Genomic DNA, 15,519 nt, shown 5'->3' with positions numbered 1-15,519 from the left:
GCTTAAAGTCTGGTAAACTGATACCTCCCAGTTTGTTCTTTTTACTTAAGATTGCTTTGGCTATACGAGGTCTTTTCTGGTTCCATACAAAGCGTAGAATTATTTTTTCCAGATCTGTGAAGAATGATAATGGGATTTTGATAGGGATTGCATTTTTTTTTTAATACTGCTTTATGATAAAATACCTCTTGAATTTTTTCAACATTAGGAAAACTGTTTGGATTTTTTCTTATAAAATTAAGTGGAAAAATAAGTGCCTTATAACATAAAAAATAACACAAAAATTCTAAGTCTTATACCTAGGCATTTCTAAGTAGAAATTAAAGTATGGTTTAATTAATTACTGGCAGGGCATTCACATATCTATTTTTAAAAAGTAGTAAGTAGAAAAAACATGAAGTATAAGTTACTGCTTTTCAATTTGTCTTTCTTTGAGTGTAATAGATGTGATTCTCATTGCTGGATTGTTTATTTCCAGATAGATCATCTTGAAAAAGAAACCAGTCTTTTACGACAATCAGAAGGATCAAATGTTGTGTTTAAAGGAGTTGATTTACCTGATGAGATAGCACCATCTAGTGCCAATATTATTAATTCTCAGAATGAATACTTAATACGTCTCTTACAGGTACTGAAAATTTCACATATGAATAACAAAAATCACTGATAGTATGTTTCTTAATTTAGTCTGCATGTATTCCTTTGAGGTTTCAGAATAATAATAGTGAGATCTATTATTAGTGGATTTTGATGTTATATGGAATATGATAAATAAGAGCAATTTACTCCATTCCATTCATGTGCATGAGAAGCATGTTCATACATAAAGATGTTCATACATCTTGTTCACATGCATGTCGTTCATATGAAATGTATGATTGGCATGTAGAACAAGCAGCAACTACTATAAAGTAGTGATGTGTAAATAAGATGAGCACTTTTATTTACTGCTGTTTGGAAAACAATTCAAGAGAATAAAGTCTGACAAAGTTTTTTAGATTTATGATCAGAATTTTTCCCTTTTTTGTGTTAACCACAGAAAAAATCGTCAAGCCAAATTGTCTTTTTTCTTCCCTTTAACCTACAAGGTGTTAGTTAATCCATCAGCCAATAAGAAAGAATACTATACTATACTGCTTGTGTTGCTTTTGTTTCTTATTTTGGCTGTCTATATCATGGTCATTATAAATCGCTTAATGAGAGATGCTTTTTATTATTTGATTTGAAGTTTAAATATTCATAACATCACATACACTACAAATAAAATTACAAAAATGTAATTCAGAATCAATGAAAATATGTTTTTGATGATAAGTGCCCCTCTTTCCTTCTGCTGGATGATCCATTGGTGAAAATAGTTGAGTTATGATATCAAATACCTATTTTTGTATTTGGAAATTACATTAATCTTTCTCTAGATACTGGAGTTTGTTATCTAAGTGAGGGGCCACCTTAACTACTTACTAGAATATTACTTTATAATTCATGTTATATCATTATTTTTAAATGTATAATTTTAGCATTCTTTATGATTTCTCTTATTCTTCTGAAATGTAGGGACACTATCAGCAAGTAATGACAGTAGACATTGTCATATTGTTTGAGATAAGATTCATGTTTTTTCATCTTTATTAAAAAAACATGAGAACCATTGTAGTGGATTAGAGAGCAGCTAATGAGAGTTTGAAAACCTGTCCAAAGTGTTAAAACAGGTACTTAGTCTCTCAAACCTAAAGCAGTATAGAGTGATGGACGTGGCAAGACCTTTGGAGTTAGATAGACTCGACCTCAAATGTTGGATCTGCCTATATGGAAAGTATTTGGCACCAAGCCTGGCTTATGTGCCTGTTAAATGGTTGCCAACTGTAGTGCTAATGGGTTTTTGATGATGAGTAAGTTACTTAATCTTTTTAAGTTTCAATTTCATTTTTAAAATGAAGTAATTTGAAAGGATAATTTAAGTGGGGGTATGAAAGTATATGTTCACAAAAGGGTGTATAGCTGAGTGACTGGAGGTGAGTTTGTAACTATTCTGATAAAAAAATCCATGCTTATAGTAACTATTGTATCTGGCAATTTGTATGCTTACTATAACTATCATATAAAAATAATTTTACCTGTTGTAAATTACGTCTTTTTTGCAAATTACTCATTCCGTGTGCCTTAAACTAAAAATGTTATCCAAAATATCTAGAAATGATCTGTGCTACTTACAGGTTTGATGACTTTTTTTTCTCTTTTATATATTTTTCTAAAATCTTGTGAGAATATGAGTTTATACTTTCTAATTCAAAATATATTGTGAAGCTTTTTTTCTTTCTTATTTCTAAACCAATTTTTAGGAACTAGAAAATAAAGAAAAGAAGTTAAAGAATTTAGAAGATTCTCTTGAAAGCTATAACCGAAAATTTGCCGTAATTCGTCATCAACAAAGCTTGTTATATAAAGAATATCTAAGGTATAGGTATTAGCAAAAGTTTATAAATATAATTGCAGTATATTATTGTTCATAGTGAAAGTAACTTAAAAAGAATTTACATGTTTTGTACTTCCCTCCTGCCTCTTCTCTTTTCCCCATCACCCCCCAACCCCCCCTTTTGTTTTTACTCTGGTAGCTGCTGTCAAGAAAATGTTTTTAGATAGACAGTGTAGCTTAATGATTATAAGCCCATCCATGTCCTGGAATCATTCTGCCTGGGTTTGAATCCAGACTTTAACATTTACTATTTATAAGACCTTGAACAAGTTGCTTCACCTGTCTGTATCTCAGTTTCCTTATCTGTAAATTTCTGTGCTGGAAATACCTTTTTCATAGAGTCATTATGAAATGTAGGTGAATTATTACATGAAAATGCTCAGATGAGTGCATGGCACATATAAATACTTTGTAAATGTCAGCTGTTATTAGCATCATTCATCATCATCATTAATCTTACATGCTCAGAGGGAACTAACATACTTCTTATCTCTGCCATCTTATCTATATCAATAGAATGATTTCTTTAGTAGGAATTAGAATACCTAATCAAAGGTGATTTAAACACTAAGGGTGATTGTCAAAGGTAATTTAAACACTAAGGATGATTTTCATCTTACCTAAGAAGAAACCCAAAGCTAGTTGTAGGGCAGGTTACATTTAGGGATTGTTGTTAATGCCTGCAATGATTGCAAAACAGCTACATGAGTTTAAGGAAGATGGAACCATGCCCATTGTAGAAGAGGAGCATTTTTTTCCACATGACTTTTTATTTTTGTTTTAATTTAATTTTATTTATTTATTAATTTTGAGATGGTGCCTCACTCTGTCACCCCATGTAGAGTGCAGTGGCATCATCATAGCTCACTGCAACCTCAAACTCCTGGCTCAAGCCATCTTCCTGCCTCAGCCTCTGAAGTAGCTGGGACTACAGGTGTTCACCAAGACACCCAACTAATTTTTCTATTTTTTGTAGAGATGGGGTCTTGCTCTTGCTCAGGCTGGTCTTGAACTCCTGAGCTCAAGCAATCTTCCTACCTCAGCCTCCCAGAGTGCTAGGATTACAGGTGTGAGCCACCGTACTTGGCTATTATCTACCTATCTATTTATTTATCTATCTATCTATTTATCTATTTATTTATCTATCTATTTATTTATTAATTACAGAGTGTCGCTCTGTTGCCTGGGCTAGAGTGCTGTGGCATCAGCCTAGCTCACAGCCTCGCTCGCCCTTCCAGAGTGGTAGGATTACAGGCATGAGCCACCATATCCAGCCTTTATTTTTAAACATTTTTTCCAGAGGTGTTTGGCTGACTTTAACTCAGATCTTATGAGCTAGAATTAGGTCGCATGTCTAATTCTGAACCATTCCGTGACAAAGAGAATAATGCCATCGTAATTGGTTTATGCCAGGCAGATTACAGACAATTATGATATGTGACTTGTGTAGGCGATAGTGTCTTACACGCCTTTTTAAAAAATTAATTAACATTTTTGAGTTACTTTTTTAATTGATGGGGTAAAATTATATATATTTATGGTGTACAACGTGGTGTTTTATGTATGTATATATTGTGGAGTGGTTAAATCAAACTATTTAACTTATGTATTACTTCACATGCTTATTTTTTTTTTTGTGCTGAAAACACTTAAAATTGACTCTTAGCAGTTTGCAGGTATACAATGTATTATTATTAACTCTAGACACTATGATGTACACTAGATCTCTTGAACTTACTTCTCCTGGCTAACTGAAATTTTGTGTCCTTTATCTTCTTTTAAGCCTAATGATTTCAAATATTGTTTGTCTCTTAAATATTTTGTAAATACCACTCAAATTTAAGAGTAGGATCAGAATGTTGAGACTTGATATCTAGAATTCATTTGAGGTATTGATGATTTTCTTAGTCCTTCTCTATTTTCAAAAAAATGTTTATAAGATTCTGCTTCAATTATTATGTTGTAATCCTTTTAGAGTGATGAATCAGGGAAGAATGAAAATAGTTTGATAACTTTGTTATCTTGCGTTTATTTTTTTAAAATTTCAGGCTGAACCCTATGTGAATGAAATTTTAACTTCTTGTGTTATCAGATATTGAGTAGCTATGATGTCTCTTCTTTTAAGAAAACTTTAAATTTCTATAATCTAAAGTTATCTCTTCCTATAAAACATTTTGTTAGGTTTATTATGTTGTCTTTCTTTTTTTTTTTTTTTTTTTTTAGTGAAAAGAAAACCTGGAAAACGGAATCTGATACAATAAAAGAGGAAAAGAGAAAGCTTGAGGATCAAATCCAACAAGATGCTATAAAAGTAAAAGAATATAATGTAAGTAAAACACTTAAAATCAGTATACATTATTGTACAAACTAAGATAGCTAGATTCAATAAGTAATATCTACATGTCTTTGTGCAGAATTTGCTCAGTGCTCTTCAGATGGATTCAGATGAAATGAAAAAAATACTTTCAGAAAATAGTAGAAAAATGACTGTTTTGCAAGTAAATGAAAAATCACTCATAAGGCAATATACGACTTTGGTAGAAATGGAGCGACAACTTAGAAAAGAAAATGGGAAACAGAAGAATGAGTTGTTGTCAATAGAGGCTGAAGTTTGTGAAAAAATTGGATGTTTGCAGAGATTTAAGGTACTTCTGATTCTTGTATTATTTTGTTTTTGACTATGAAAATTTTCAGATATGCAGAAGATAGGATAGAATCATTAACACCCACCACCTGGATTAATACCACTTACTAACATTTTGCCATAATTGCTTCATCTGTTTTTTGTAGGAATGTTTAAATTGCAGAAAATTCTACCCTAAATATTTTAGAGTACATCTCTAAAAAAAATTAAAGTCTTTTTTTATCTACGTAACCACAATAACTTGATCATACCTAACAAAATTGACAGTAATTCTCTAATATTACCTAATATCCAGATTAATGTCACATTTCCTCGGTTTCCAATCAAGGATCATGTATTTATTGCATTTGTGTGTTACATGTCATAAATCTTTTTAATATAGAATCCCCTTGGTTTTTTTCTGGGAAAAATGTTTGAAGATTTATCTGATTTTTCATGTGTGTCATTTTGTTCCTCTATCACTTACATTTACTGAAAGTTAGTTTTAAGCCTTTGTCAGAGCCAGATTAAACTTGATCAGAATAATTCATAAGTAATGCTTTGTACCTTATATTTCATCACTTCACGAGTATCTGGTTGTTCCATGTGTCGTGATTGATAACTATGTTAAAGAAGACAGCCACGTACCTCCATTATTAAGTGATTTAGTTACTGTTTGGTGATATTTTGGTACCATAAAATTAACGAGTTCTTCAGTCCTCCTAATGATTTTAGCATCCCCTGATAATTGTTGCCTGACTCAATTATTTCACTAGGAGTTGCAAAAATCCTAATTTTCTAGTTATATTATGTTTTTACATTTATTAACAGACATTCTATAAAATAAAGAGCTTTTCCTCATTAGCTCAGGCTATTTGGTGTTCTTAAAGTATAATTCCTACTAAAAAGACAAGACAAATGCTTTATTCTTTCATTTTAATTACTAGTTTTCAGAATACGCAGTTGGTGTAATCTGCTTCTACCTGTTTTTTCTCCCCTCAGCTTTCTCTTCCAGTATCATAACAGACTCACAGATTTTTAAATATTCAGTGTGTTTTAGTTAATTAGAGTCATAATGTTTTGTCTCAGCTTGGGCCAATGGGAGTTCTTTAAAGTTAGCTCTTAAATCCTTTTGACAAAAATTCATTAGTTTCTGAGCCAAGCTTCAAAGCTTGGTTTGTTTTCTGGTACAACAAAATGTCTTAGCCTTACTTTATATATTTCCTGTTTGTACTTGGAATAAGCCATTTCTCTAAAGAGCCCTAGTTTTTTTTTAGGGGGGAAAGCATTTCTATACCAAAAACTGGCCACTGGGCATCATTGCTCTTGGAGTGTCATTTCTACTAGACCCTTCCAGTGGACAAATTAGGAAAATATGTATATATCTAAACCATGAGTTCATGTTGTTATTTCCAATTCAAATTTAACATAGGGTAAGTAAATAGTATGGGGTTTTTGCTAACGTTGTTCGATTTTGTGCTTGTATTTCTTTTTTCTTACATGGAAAATCTTGGTTATTAACTTTAAAAATTTTTTTTTATCCTACAATATGCATACATTAATTTGAAAATAATATTTGTGTTGGTGTTAACAATAACAACAAAAGCAAGGCTAACAGACACAGTTTAAGGTTTCCTTACAGGTCTTTTTTTCTTTAGAATATATCTCACTGAGGATGTGTAGGCAAAGTAACATATCTTACAGTTACTTGAAATAATCTTTCTCTTCATGTGGTTATGTTATATATTTGATGTATAGTTAAACTCATTTATTTTCCATTTTTTCAATTGTAGGCATTAATTGTTTTCTTTTTTAATAAATTCGAATATATAAAACATTTACATATTCAAAAGATTTAATCAGAGAAATCTTCTTTCCTTGTACCTTTCACCTTATTGTGCCCCACGCTGTGTAGATAACTGATTATCCTTCTAATGTATCTTTTTGCAAACATAAATAAAGACAGGAAAGGTTACATCATATGTACACTCTTCTGCACCTTGCTTTACATCTTATAACTTATTTTTGAGCATTTAAATGTTCATTTTACATGACTAAATTTAGACAGAATCATATGAACACAGAATTTAAAGTAAAATTAAAATGAACTTGAGAACTTTACCATCCACTATAAAGATAGTAATAGGTGATATTGTCATGCTGATAAACTTATATTCGGGGTGATCTTAAAGGTGAATCGTGGATGCAACAAGAAACCTGTTGTAAAATGGAAGCTATTTTTATTCTGACATGTAATAAGGAAATTTTGAGATGTAAGAAATGTTCTTGTTTTTATTTTTGTGTTAGATTTTTTAGGATCTAGAGTTTTACAAATACAGTTAGTATTTGAGATAGAAAGGAAAACAAAAACTGGAATTTTCTTTCTCTTCAACCTGCTCGTTCAACTTGATTTTTTAATTTTTTTTACAAAATTGGAGCCATGAAAAAGATATTTTTAAGGGATGGGAAACAGAACCGCATCTACTCCTCTCTCCTCTCACAAAAGTAAAACTGAATCTCAAGGGTAAGGTAGAATAGGGCATACTTTTTTAGATGGAGAAGAAAAGCTGTCAAAATGAGATCTGGAGCCCTATTAAAAATATTTTTCCATCATTACTATACTTCAGAATGAATTATAACCCTAAGTTCTTCCTCACTTCCTAAATTTGGTTATTCCTTTGTACCACTTCTTAATCAGCTTCCATCACACTCTTCACTGTATTTTTCTATGTAATTTTTTTGCTTATCACAGAGCAGTTTGCTGGAGAGAACTAAACGTTCAAACATTTCTTCTTGGTGTTAATAATAAAGTATCTTCGAATAGCTGTATAGCTGATGAATAGAACATGAAGCAAATAACTGAAAGTCCTTGACGTTATTTATTATAGAGAACTATGATAGGAAGTTTTTTTCCCTTAAATAATGTTTTCTTTATGTGAACAAGGTTTTCTTTTGATACAAAGCTAATCTGTCTAACTTATAATAAGCAGAAATAACTAACTATAAAGGTTACTTATCATAATGCTAATTTTGCCATCCAACTATCAAAAGTTGTTTTTTGATCTTAAAAAATTTAGAAGAGCCATCCAGAGATACATTCTGAATGATATATTATCTTGCTGCTGTTTATTATACTTTCTCAAATTAATTGAATTTTATTATACTATGACAGGAGTTATAAGAGGATTTACTTTATTTTTATTTTTACTGTGATTAAAAATTTCAAAATACCATCATTTATTATATGGAAGAAATTAATATTCTTGCATATTTTTACTCATGGGAAATCATGTATTTTCTAAATGATTTTAAAATTTCTTTTGCTTTTAGTTATATTATCTTGTGTTATACTTCTCAAAAGTGGCTACTGTTTCCCAAAAAATACGCAAACATAACTCAGTGTATCTTTATTTACATAGGAAATGGCCATTTTCAAGATTGCAGCTCTCCAAAAAGTTGTAGATAACAGTGTCTCTTTGTCTGAACTAGAACTGGCCAATAAACAATACAATGAACTGACTGCTAAATACAGGGATATCTTGCAAAAAGATAATATGCTTGTTCAAAGAACAGATAACTTAGAACACCTAGAGGTACGTTTGTGTGATCCTTGAACTTTGTGATATTTAAGCCATTTTTGATGATGTCTTTGTGTTTTGGGGGAATTTTCAGATTTTAATATAAAGTTTGTCTCTAAGTAAATTTAACAGAGATGTAATTCATAGGTAACAATTTTATTCTAAATATTTTGTTCCTGAATATCAACACACAGACACACACACACACACATTTATAACATATCTATTTATAGTTGCAGAATGACTTCCAGAGGACTTCATTCAGGTCATCCTCAGCTCTCTTGCATGATTTAGCTGAATCGAACCTTTTCAACCACGCACTTCACATATTGACTGCCACAGTAGAAAAAAAATTTTTTTTCCCTGGGGCCACGGTGTTTCACTAAAACAAAACGATCTTTTCTAATTTGTTTCTTTTTATTGTTTTCTGTGCATGAGTTATATGCAAGGCAATCCGTGTTTTTAGAATTAAATTGTCCATATTAATTGTAACAATAAGAACATCAACAAGTAAGACTTTCAGGAACCAACTGCAGGGTTTTGCTTCATGAAGCTCCAGGCTCAAAACTAGCCTGAGTTAAATACAACTCACATGGCAGTCAGTGTGTTAAAAAAGAAAAAGGAGCATGAAACAGATAGGGTATTGTAATCAAAGGAGGAGTAAGTATCCATTAAATACCCATCCCTTTCTCTTACCCCTGTTGTCAGAGCAAACTGTTCTCTCATGGTTCCTGAATTCTGTTCTTTAGGATTGATGTAGCCAAAAGTGGATGACATTTATGGCTCTTCCTGGACCATGGATGAGCTCTACAAGTCTCCGTCCTTTCTTATTTTAGAGATATAAAAAAGTAGGGTGGGGTATCATAAATTTCATTTAAACTGTGAATATGGACTTTATAGTTCTCTTATAGCCACTTGACCTCCATGCCTTTTATTATAGGCAAACCAAGCTGCTGATTTGTTCACCTTCCTCATCAGAAATAGGGACTTATGTTCTTTGCCTTATTGTCTTTTAAGATCCTCTCAAAAGAGTGGAATGAGATCTAATTCTCTTAGCTCAAAAAAGCCTTTGCTTGCTTAGAGAGATACGTTGAATAAATTAAAACATTCTGTAGTTTTCAATGACTCCTACAAAATTGAGTCATTATTTATTAATACTATCTAGAAGTAATCATGATCAGTTTACTTTTTTACTTTTGCCAGAGAGAGATGATTATGTTAATTTTTATAGAAAATTCTGTATGTTTAGGTGTGGTAGTAATTTATTTTCTTTTTTCCCCATTCTCCATGTCCTCTGTCCTATCCTCTCTAGCATTAGAAAATCCTAGGCAAGACATTTCTTGTAGATAACATATCATTGAGTAATTTTTAACTCTATTTTATCATTTTCCAAAAGGATATTTTTTATCTTTCCTCAAAATTTAAAAAAATTTGATATGTTATAATTAATCTTTGTCTTTTTATATATGTATTTATATACTAAGTTAATTACCTCAGTTCAACAAAATGTGTTAAATGCCTCTGTCCTAGTTATTGCAGTGCAACAAAACAACCCTGAAAACTTAGTGTGTAAAACAACCGTTTTTATTCTGCTCATAGATTCTATGGGCCAGTATTCAGATAGCGCAGAGTGAGAATGGCTTGTCTGCTCTGTAGGGCCTCATCCCTCAGCTGGGAAGACTTGAGAAAGTAAGGGTGACTCATCAGTGGCAACTAGAATCATCTGGAAGCTTCTCTTCACTCACTTATCTGGCATCTGGGCTGGTATGACACTAAGGCTGATTCTCAGCTGAGATTGTTTAGTACTAGAGTATCTACATGTGTCTTTTTTATACACATGAGCTTCCTCACAGCATGGTAATCTAAGAGTAGTTGAACTTCTTATGAATACATGACTACTCGGGACTGTAGCACTAGTGCTCTAACGAAAAAGGTGGAAACGTGATACCTTATATGGTTTAGCTTTCAAAGTGACATAGTGTTATCCATTGCTGTTTTCCATTGCTTAAAGCAGGCACAAGCTGCCAAGATAATGAAGGAGAACATAGCCCCCACCTCTCAATGTAAGGAATGTCAAAAAATTTGTGGTCCTTTTTTTCTTTTAAACTGTCAACAGACACCATTTTCAAGGAATTTTCTATTAGGCTGATTGACAGCTACCTCAAACTCAGTATGTTCAAGGCTATTTTCTACACTCTTTATCACAGACCCGTAAGCCAAGGAAGAGGCCTGTTCGTTGTATCTCTTTCTCTCCTGTACTTTCTGCATTGCAGTTATAATTCTAAACATCTGTTCTAGGAATATATCCCTATTGGCAATGTGTTAGTTTTATTTTTTATTATCTTTATTGTGGCAGGGATTACTCATATCTCTATCTGGAGTTTTACATCCTCTTTACTGCTACTAGAATGATCATTCTAAACATGAATCTGACCATGTCACTCCCTTCCTTAAAACTTATTAAAAAACTGCCAAATCACCTGAAGGGTAAAAATCAAGCTCCTTTTCTAATTATTCTTCTACTTAACTCATGTCCTAAGGAGTTTTGCAATTTATGTTTTAGAAACTGAGCTACCAGTTTTCTGCAGCACAGTGTTCTTTCTTACATATGTTCTTTTGAACATGCTGTTTCCCTTGTCTAGAAAACTGTTTCCCTCTTTTAGTTTATATGCTTAGTGAATTTCTATTCATATTTCAAAACTTTATTCAGACATTACCCTTTTTCCTGAAGGATCTTTATGGAATAAAGTCACTCCTCTGTCTATACTAGTTCTATATCTTATATGTGGTTTTGTACGTAGTACATATTTATATTACCTCATATTGTATGTGTTTCTATGTCTGCCTCCCTTACGAGAATATGGGGAACTCTATTTAACTTATTTTTGTGTGTTTACCATCTCCTGTTTAGCACAGAGTTTGAGCTAGGATTTGTTGACCTAAGAGTGATTAATGGTGCGGAGTCACAGCGCAGAGGTCGTCAAATGTGGTGATTAGGAAATCATTGATACTTTTTGAGACTTAAAGTTTCATGAGAATAGAGGTGATGAAAATCAGATTTCAAAATATAAAGAACAGAGTGGATGATATGGAAATACAAAAACTGATGGATAATAAAACAATAGAAAAATTGGAAATTTAATAGAAGAAATAAGAAATTATCTGACTGAGGTAGAATCAAGAAGGGGATTTGTTTGGTTTTATGGGGTTTTTTTGTAATAAATACGAACAATGAAATTTCAGGGAAGAGGGAAAGAAAATTTAGAACTAATAAGGAGAGAGTGATAAATATTAGAGATGAGAGTGGTAATAAGTGAGGGAGTAAAATACTGGGGTAGGTGTGAGAAAATGGGATTTGGAGCAAGATTAGGGTTATCCTGTGAAAGAGGATGGAAGGAAGAAAAAAATGGGTTAAAAGTTATTTAAAACATCCTCAGCCCTCTTTTTTTTCTCTCCGTGTATTCACAGTATCTAAAATTGGCTGTAATTATGTACTTTACCAGAAAAATATCTCATTTTAGTCCCTTATTTTGCGTATTTCATCATAGCATCCTCTCTTTTTAATCTCATTACCCTGTTTTTATTATTCTTCATAACACATTACCTGACATTGTATTATATATATTGGCTTATTTTCCAGCTATTCCACTAAAATACAAGTTCTAGGATGGAATTTATTTACCATTGAAATCCATTGCGTAGAGTACCTGGCATGTAGTAAACATTCTATTTGTTGAAAGAAAAAATAAAGGAACTTAAAATATTACATTTATGTTGCTAACTCTTACATTTATGTCTTTAGCCTAACTTTTTCTCACAGCTCTTCTATTCCACTGTACAGAATTACCTACTATACAACTTATGTGTTTCAAGGGGATCTCAAATTTAACATATCTACAATGAACTCCTGATTTCTGTTTCTCTCATCATTGTTCTTATTTCAATATATGCTGCTCTTATCTACCCAGATAGTCAAGGCAGCTACCTTACAGTTATTCTTTATTCATTCCTTTCCCCTACCATATTGATTTCCCAAATGTAATTCCTATGTGTCCTCTTTTCTCCATCCTCACTGATACCACCCTTGTCCTAACCAGCATCGTCACTTAATCTGGACTTCTACAATGTCTCTCTGACTAGTTTCCCTGATTTTTTTATTTACTTCTTTATTTATTCTCCACATCACAGGCGAAATGATTGTTTAAAGCTACTTCCTTAAAATCCTCAAATTATTTCCTATTATTCTGTTAAATTCTTGTTTCTTATCTTGGCATACCATGTCCTGCTTGCTATGGCCCCTGATCGCCTCTCCAACTTTATCTTAAACCACTCTTCACTCTTACTTTTGCTTACTCTACTCAAGTCCTCTAACACCCCACATCTTTTCCTGCTTTAGACCTTTTCTCTTCTGAGGTTGTCTAATATTCCAAAACCCTGTTTTGCTTTTAGAGCATCTGGATTGACCAGTAAATACATCAAATCTTTCCATGGCTGATTTCTTGTCAAGACTGGCTCCTTTTCAGACCTCGCACTTCAGCTTAAATATTACTGCTTAGGTGCTTAAGACCCTCTTCAACTACTCTATTTAAATATGCACCCATTTATCGTTCCTTGGCTCAGTACCCTGTGTTTTTCTCTCTAGATGTTGAGATTTTTAATGAATTTTTTGTTTGCTTACCTGTTTATTATCTGCTGCCTTCCACACCCTCCCCAACTTCTGCCACACACACATGCACACAGACACTAAATGGTCAGAATTTTGAAAGCCAGAATTTTATATGTTTCTTTCACTATAAACATTTAGTATCTGTCACTTACAGCATGTTAGGGATGCTCAGTAACTAATTGAAGGAAGTAAGTAAGCACCAGTTTGTGAAGGTTGTAAAACGAGCTTGCCAAAATGAATGTACAACTTTAATGGTAGAAGCTAATACTCAAAAGTTGAGGGCCACATGTTAGAAACACAGTATTTTGATGATTATTTTAAAATAATATCTTACCATATGTGTATATATATGTATATGTGTATACATATGGAAGAAATTCTAATTTTGTAAAAAAAACTAGATTGTAAGTTTTCAAAGTTATTACATAAAGTTAAGAGAATATCACTTTGTGTTATTGGTTTAAATTACAATGTAGTTTCTTAATGATGTTATTCAGTGTGAAAATATATCCTTAAAAGAACAAATAGAGGCTATAAATAAAGAACTGGAGATTACCAAGGAAAAACTTCACACTATTGAACAAGCCTGGGAACAAGAAACTAAATTAGGTAAGTCTTATGACTCTGATCATATAAAATGATTAAGATCTAATAGTAAATATTTTTCATTTAAAATTCCTTTTCTCTACCAAATACAAATGAAATATTTAGACAATATTTAGGAAGTACTGATTTATAAAAAATGAACTCTTTGCTTAACATTTTAACTTAGCCGGTAATTAATGAATAGTATCCAGTACTAATCCCCACCAAAATTTGGTTTTCAGTTCTTGAATTAGATTTGTTTCCAATGAAATGATACATGTTAAAAATTTATGACTAAGCATTAGCTATTTTGAACTATTTAATAATCAAAACTGCTGATAGTTTAATATTAATAATATTATGAGTTCTTTCACAGAGTGTAAGTTATGTAAGTTATACATCTCTTGATACTTTTAAGTGAAAAGATCACCATAAAACATCAAAGAAAATTTGAAAAGAATTTGTATTGCATTTGTATTGCCCATAGTTCCACTGTTATACAATCGCATTTTTTCCTTATATGTGCTTACATATTTTATATGCTTTAAATTATAATAAACATGTTATTCGTTATATACTGTATTTAGTAGATAGCAAAAATACTCTCATTTTATCACACTTATAAATGTAAATATTCATTTCTACTGAGTGATTAAATCACTAGCTCTTATTTTTGCTATTGCTGATAATGCTACAATGAACATCTTCATGTATATGTAACAGAGATATTACTGTCTCAGAAGGTATTGAAATTTTTGTAGCTCTTGCTAAGGTTTTCCTTATTAGATAATCAAATGGTTATCCTGGTTAAGAATACTTTGATAATTTTATCTCATGCCATTGTGCTTTATAATTTTCAAATAAATTTGCTGCTTTGGATAAGATATTTTTGTTAGTTTTCTAGACTTTGGAGCTATTCGAGGTTTCTGTTACTAAATAGAGCTGTTCTATTAAACTGGTAATGAAGACATTTGGTTTAGAAAGGCCTCACATTAGGAAATCTCAGATATGATTTCTACTTTTAGAAATGTAATTTTTAACTCAAAAAAATTAAATATGAATTGACTTTCATTTAAACTAAAATATAAGAGTATTATATACGATTTTAGTAGGTTCTTGGTTCGGTTTCTCCTCTCTCACTTTAGTAAGTGCCAAATTCCATACTTAAATTCCATTATTTTCAAGTACCTTAATCTCTTCCTTACATGGATTTATATCACTGAAGTTTTAAGAGCTTTTCCCTATTTCCCATTGCCCTTATTTGTTTGTTTAAAAATATCACGTTGTTAGCTTTTTTCATCTAGGAATTTGTTGGTGCTGGGCTTTTGTATTCTATCCCTCTCTTTAAGAAAACTCCAAACCTAAGAACATCAGGTGGCTAATCTGCTTCAGCCCCTGCAATGCACTTCTTTTCATTGTCAGAATTGAGCACAATGCAAAATGGAGAAGGGGTTTTATGTTCTTTATATATTTATATATAGTGCAGTTTTTTTCTTCAAGTTGTTTAGGGTTGCTTGAATGGGTCTCTCATCCTGTAAAGAACTGATTGATGAAGTGATTCTTTTGTTAGTTACTTGATCACTACTTGCAG

At 31.9% G+C, this 15,519-nt stretch overlaps 1 protein-coding gene across 1 annotated transcript in view; it reads left to right on the top strand.

Moving 5' to 3' along the window:
- Positions 1 to 15,519, top strand: part of CEP290 (centrosomal protein 290kDa) — a 144,479-nt gene that overhangs the window by 68,691 nt on the left and 60,269 nt on the right. The window contains exons 15-20 of the mRNA XM_012651240.1: positions 479 to 628; positions 2,343 to 2,458; positions 4,700 to 4,802; positions 4,891 to 5,121; positions 8,519 to 8,692; positions 13,841 to 13,952. Coding sequence (XP_012506694.1) covers positions 479 to 628; positions 2,343 to 2,458; positions 4,700 to 4,802; positions 4,891 to 5,121; positions 8,519 to 8,692; positions 13,841 to 13,952 — 886 coding nt within the window. The remainder of the gene's footprint in view (positions 1 to 478; positions 629 to 2,342; positions 2,459 to 4,699; positions 4,803 to 4,890; positions 5,122 to 8,518; positions 8,693 to 13,840; positions 13,953 to 15,519) is intronic.

This window comes from Propithecus coquereli, unplaced genomic scaffold, assembly GCF_000956105.1.
Source record: "Propithecus coquereli isolate 6110/MARCELLA unplaced genomic scaffold, Pcoq_1.0 Scaffold350, whole genome shotgun sequence".
NCBI lineage: Eukaryota > Metazoa > Chordata > Mammalia > Primates > Indriidae > Propithecus > Propithecus coquereli.
The sequence above is the reverse complement of the archived record's forward strand: the minus strand, read 5'-3'. Positions and strand labels throughout refer to the sequence as shown.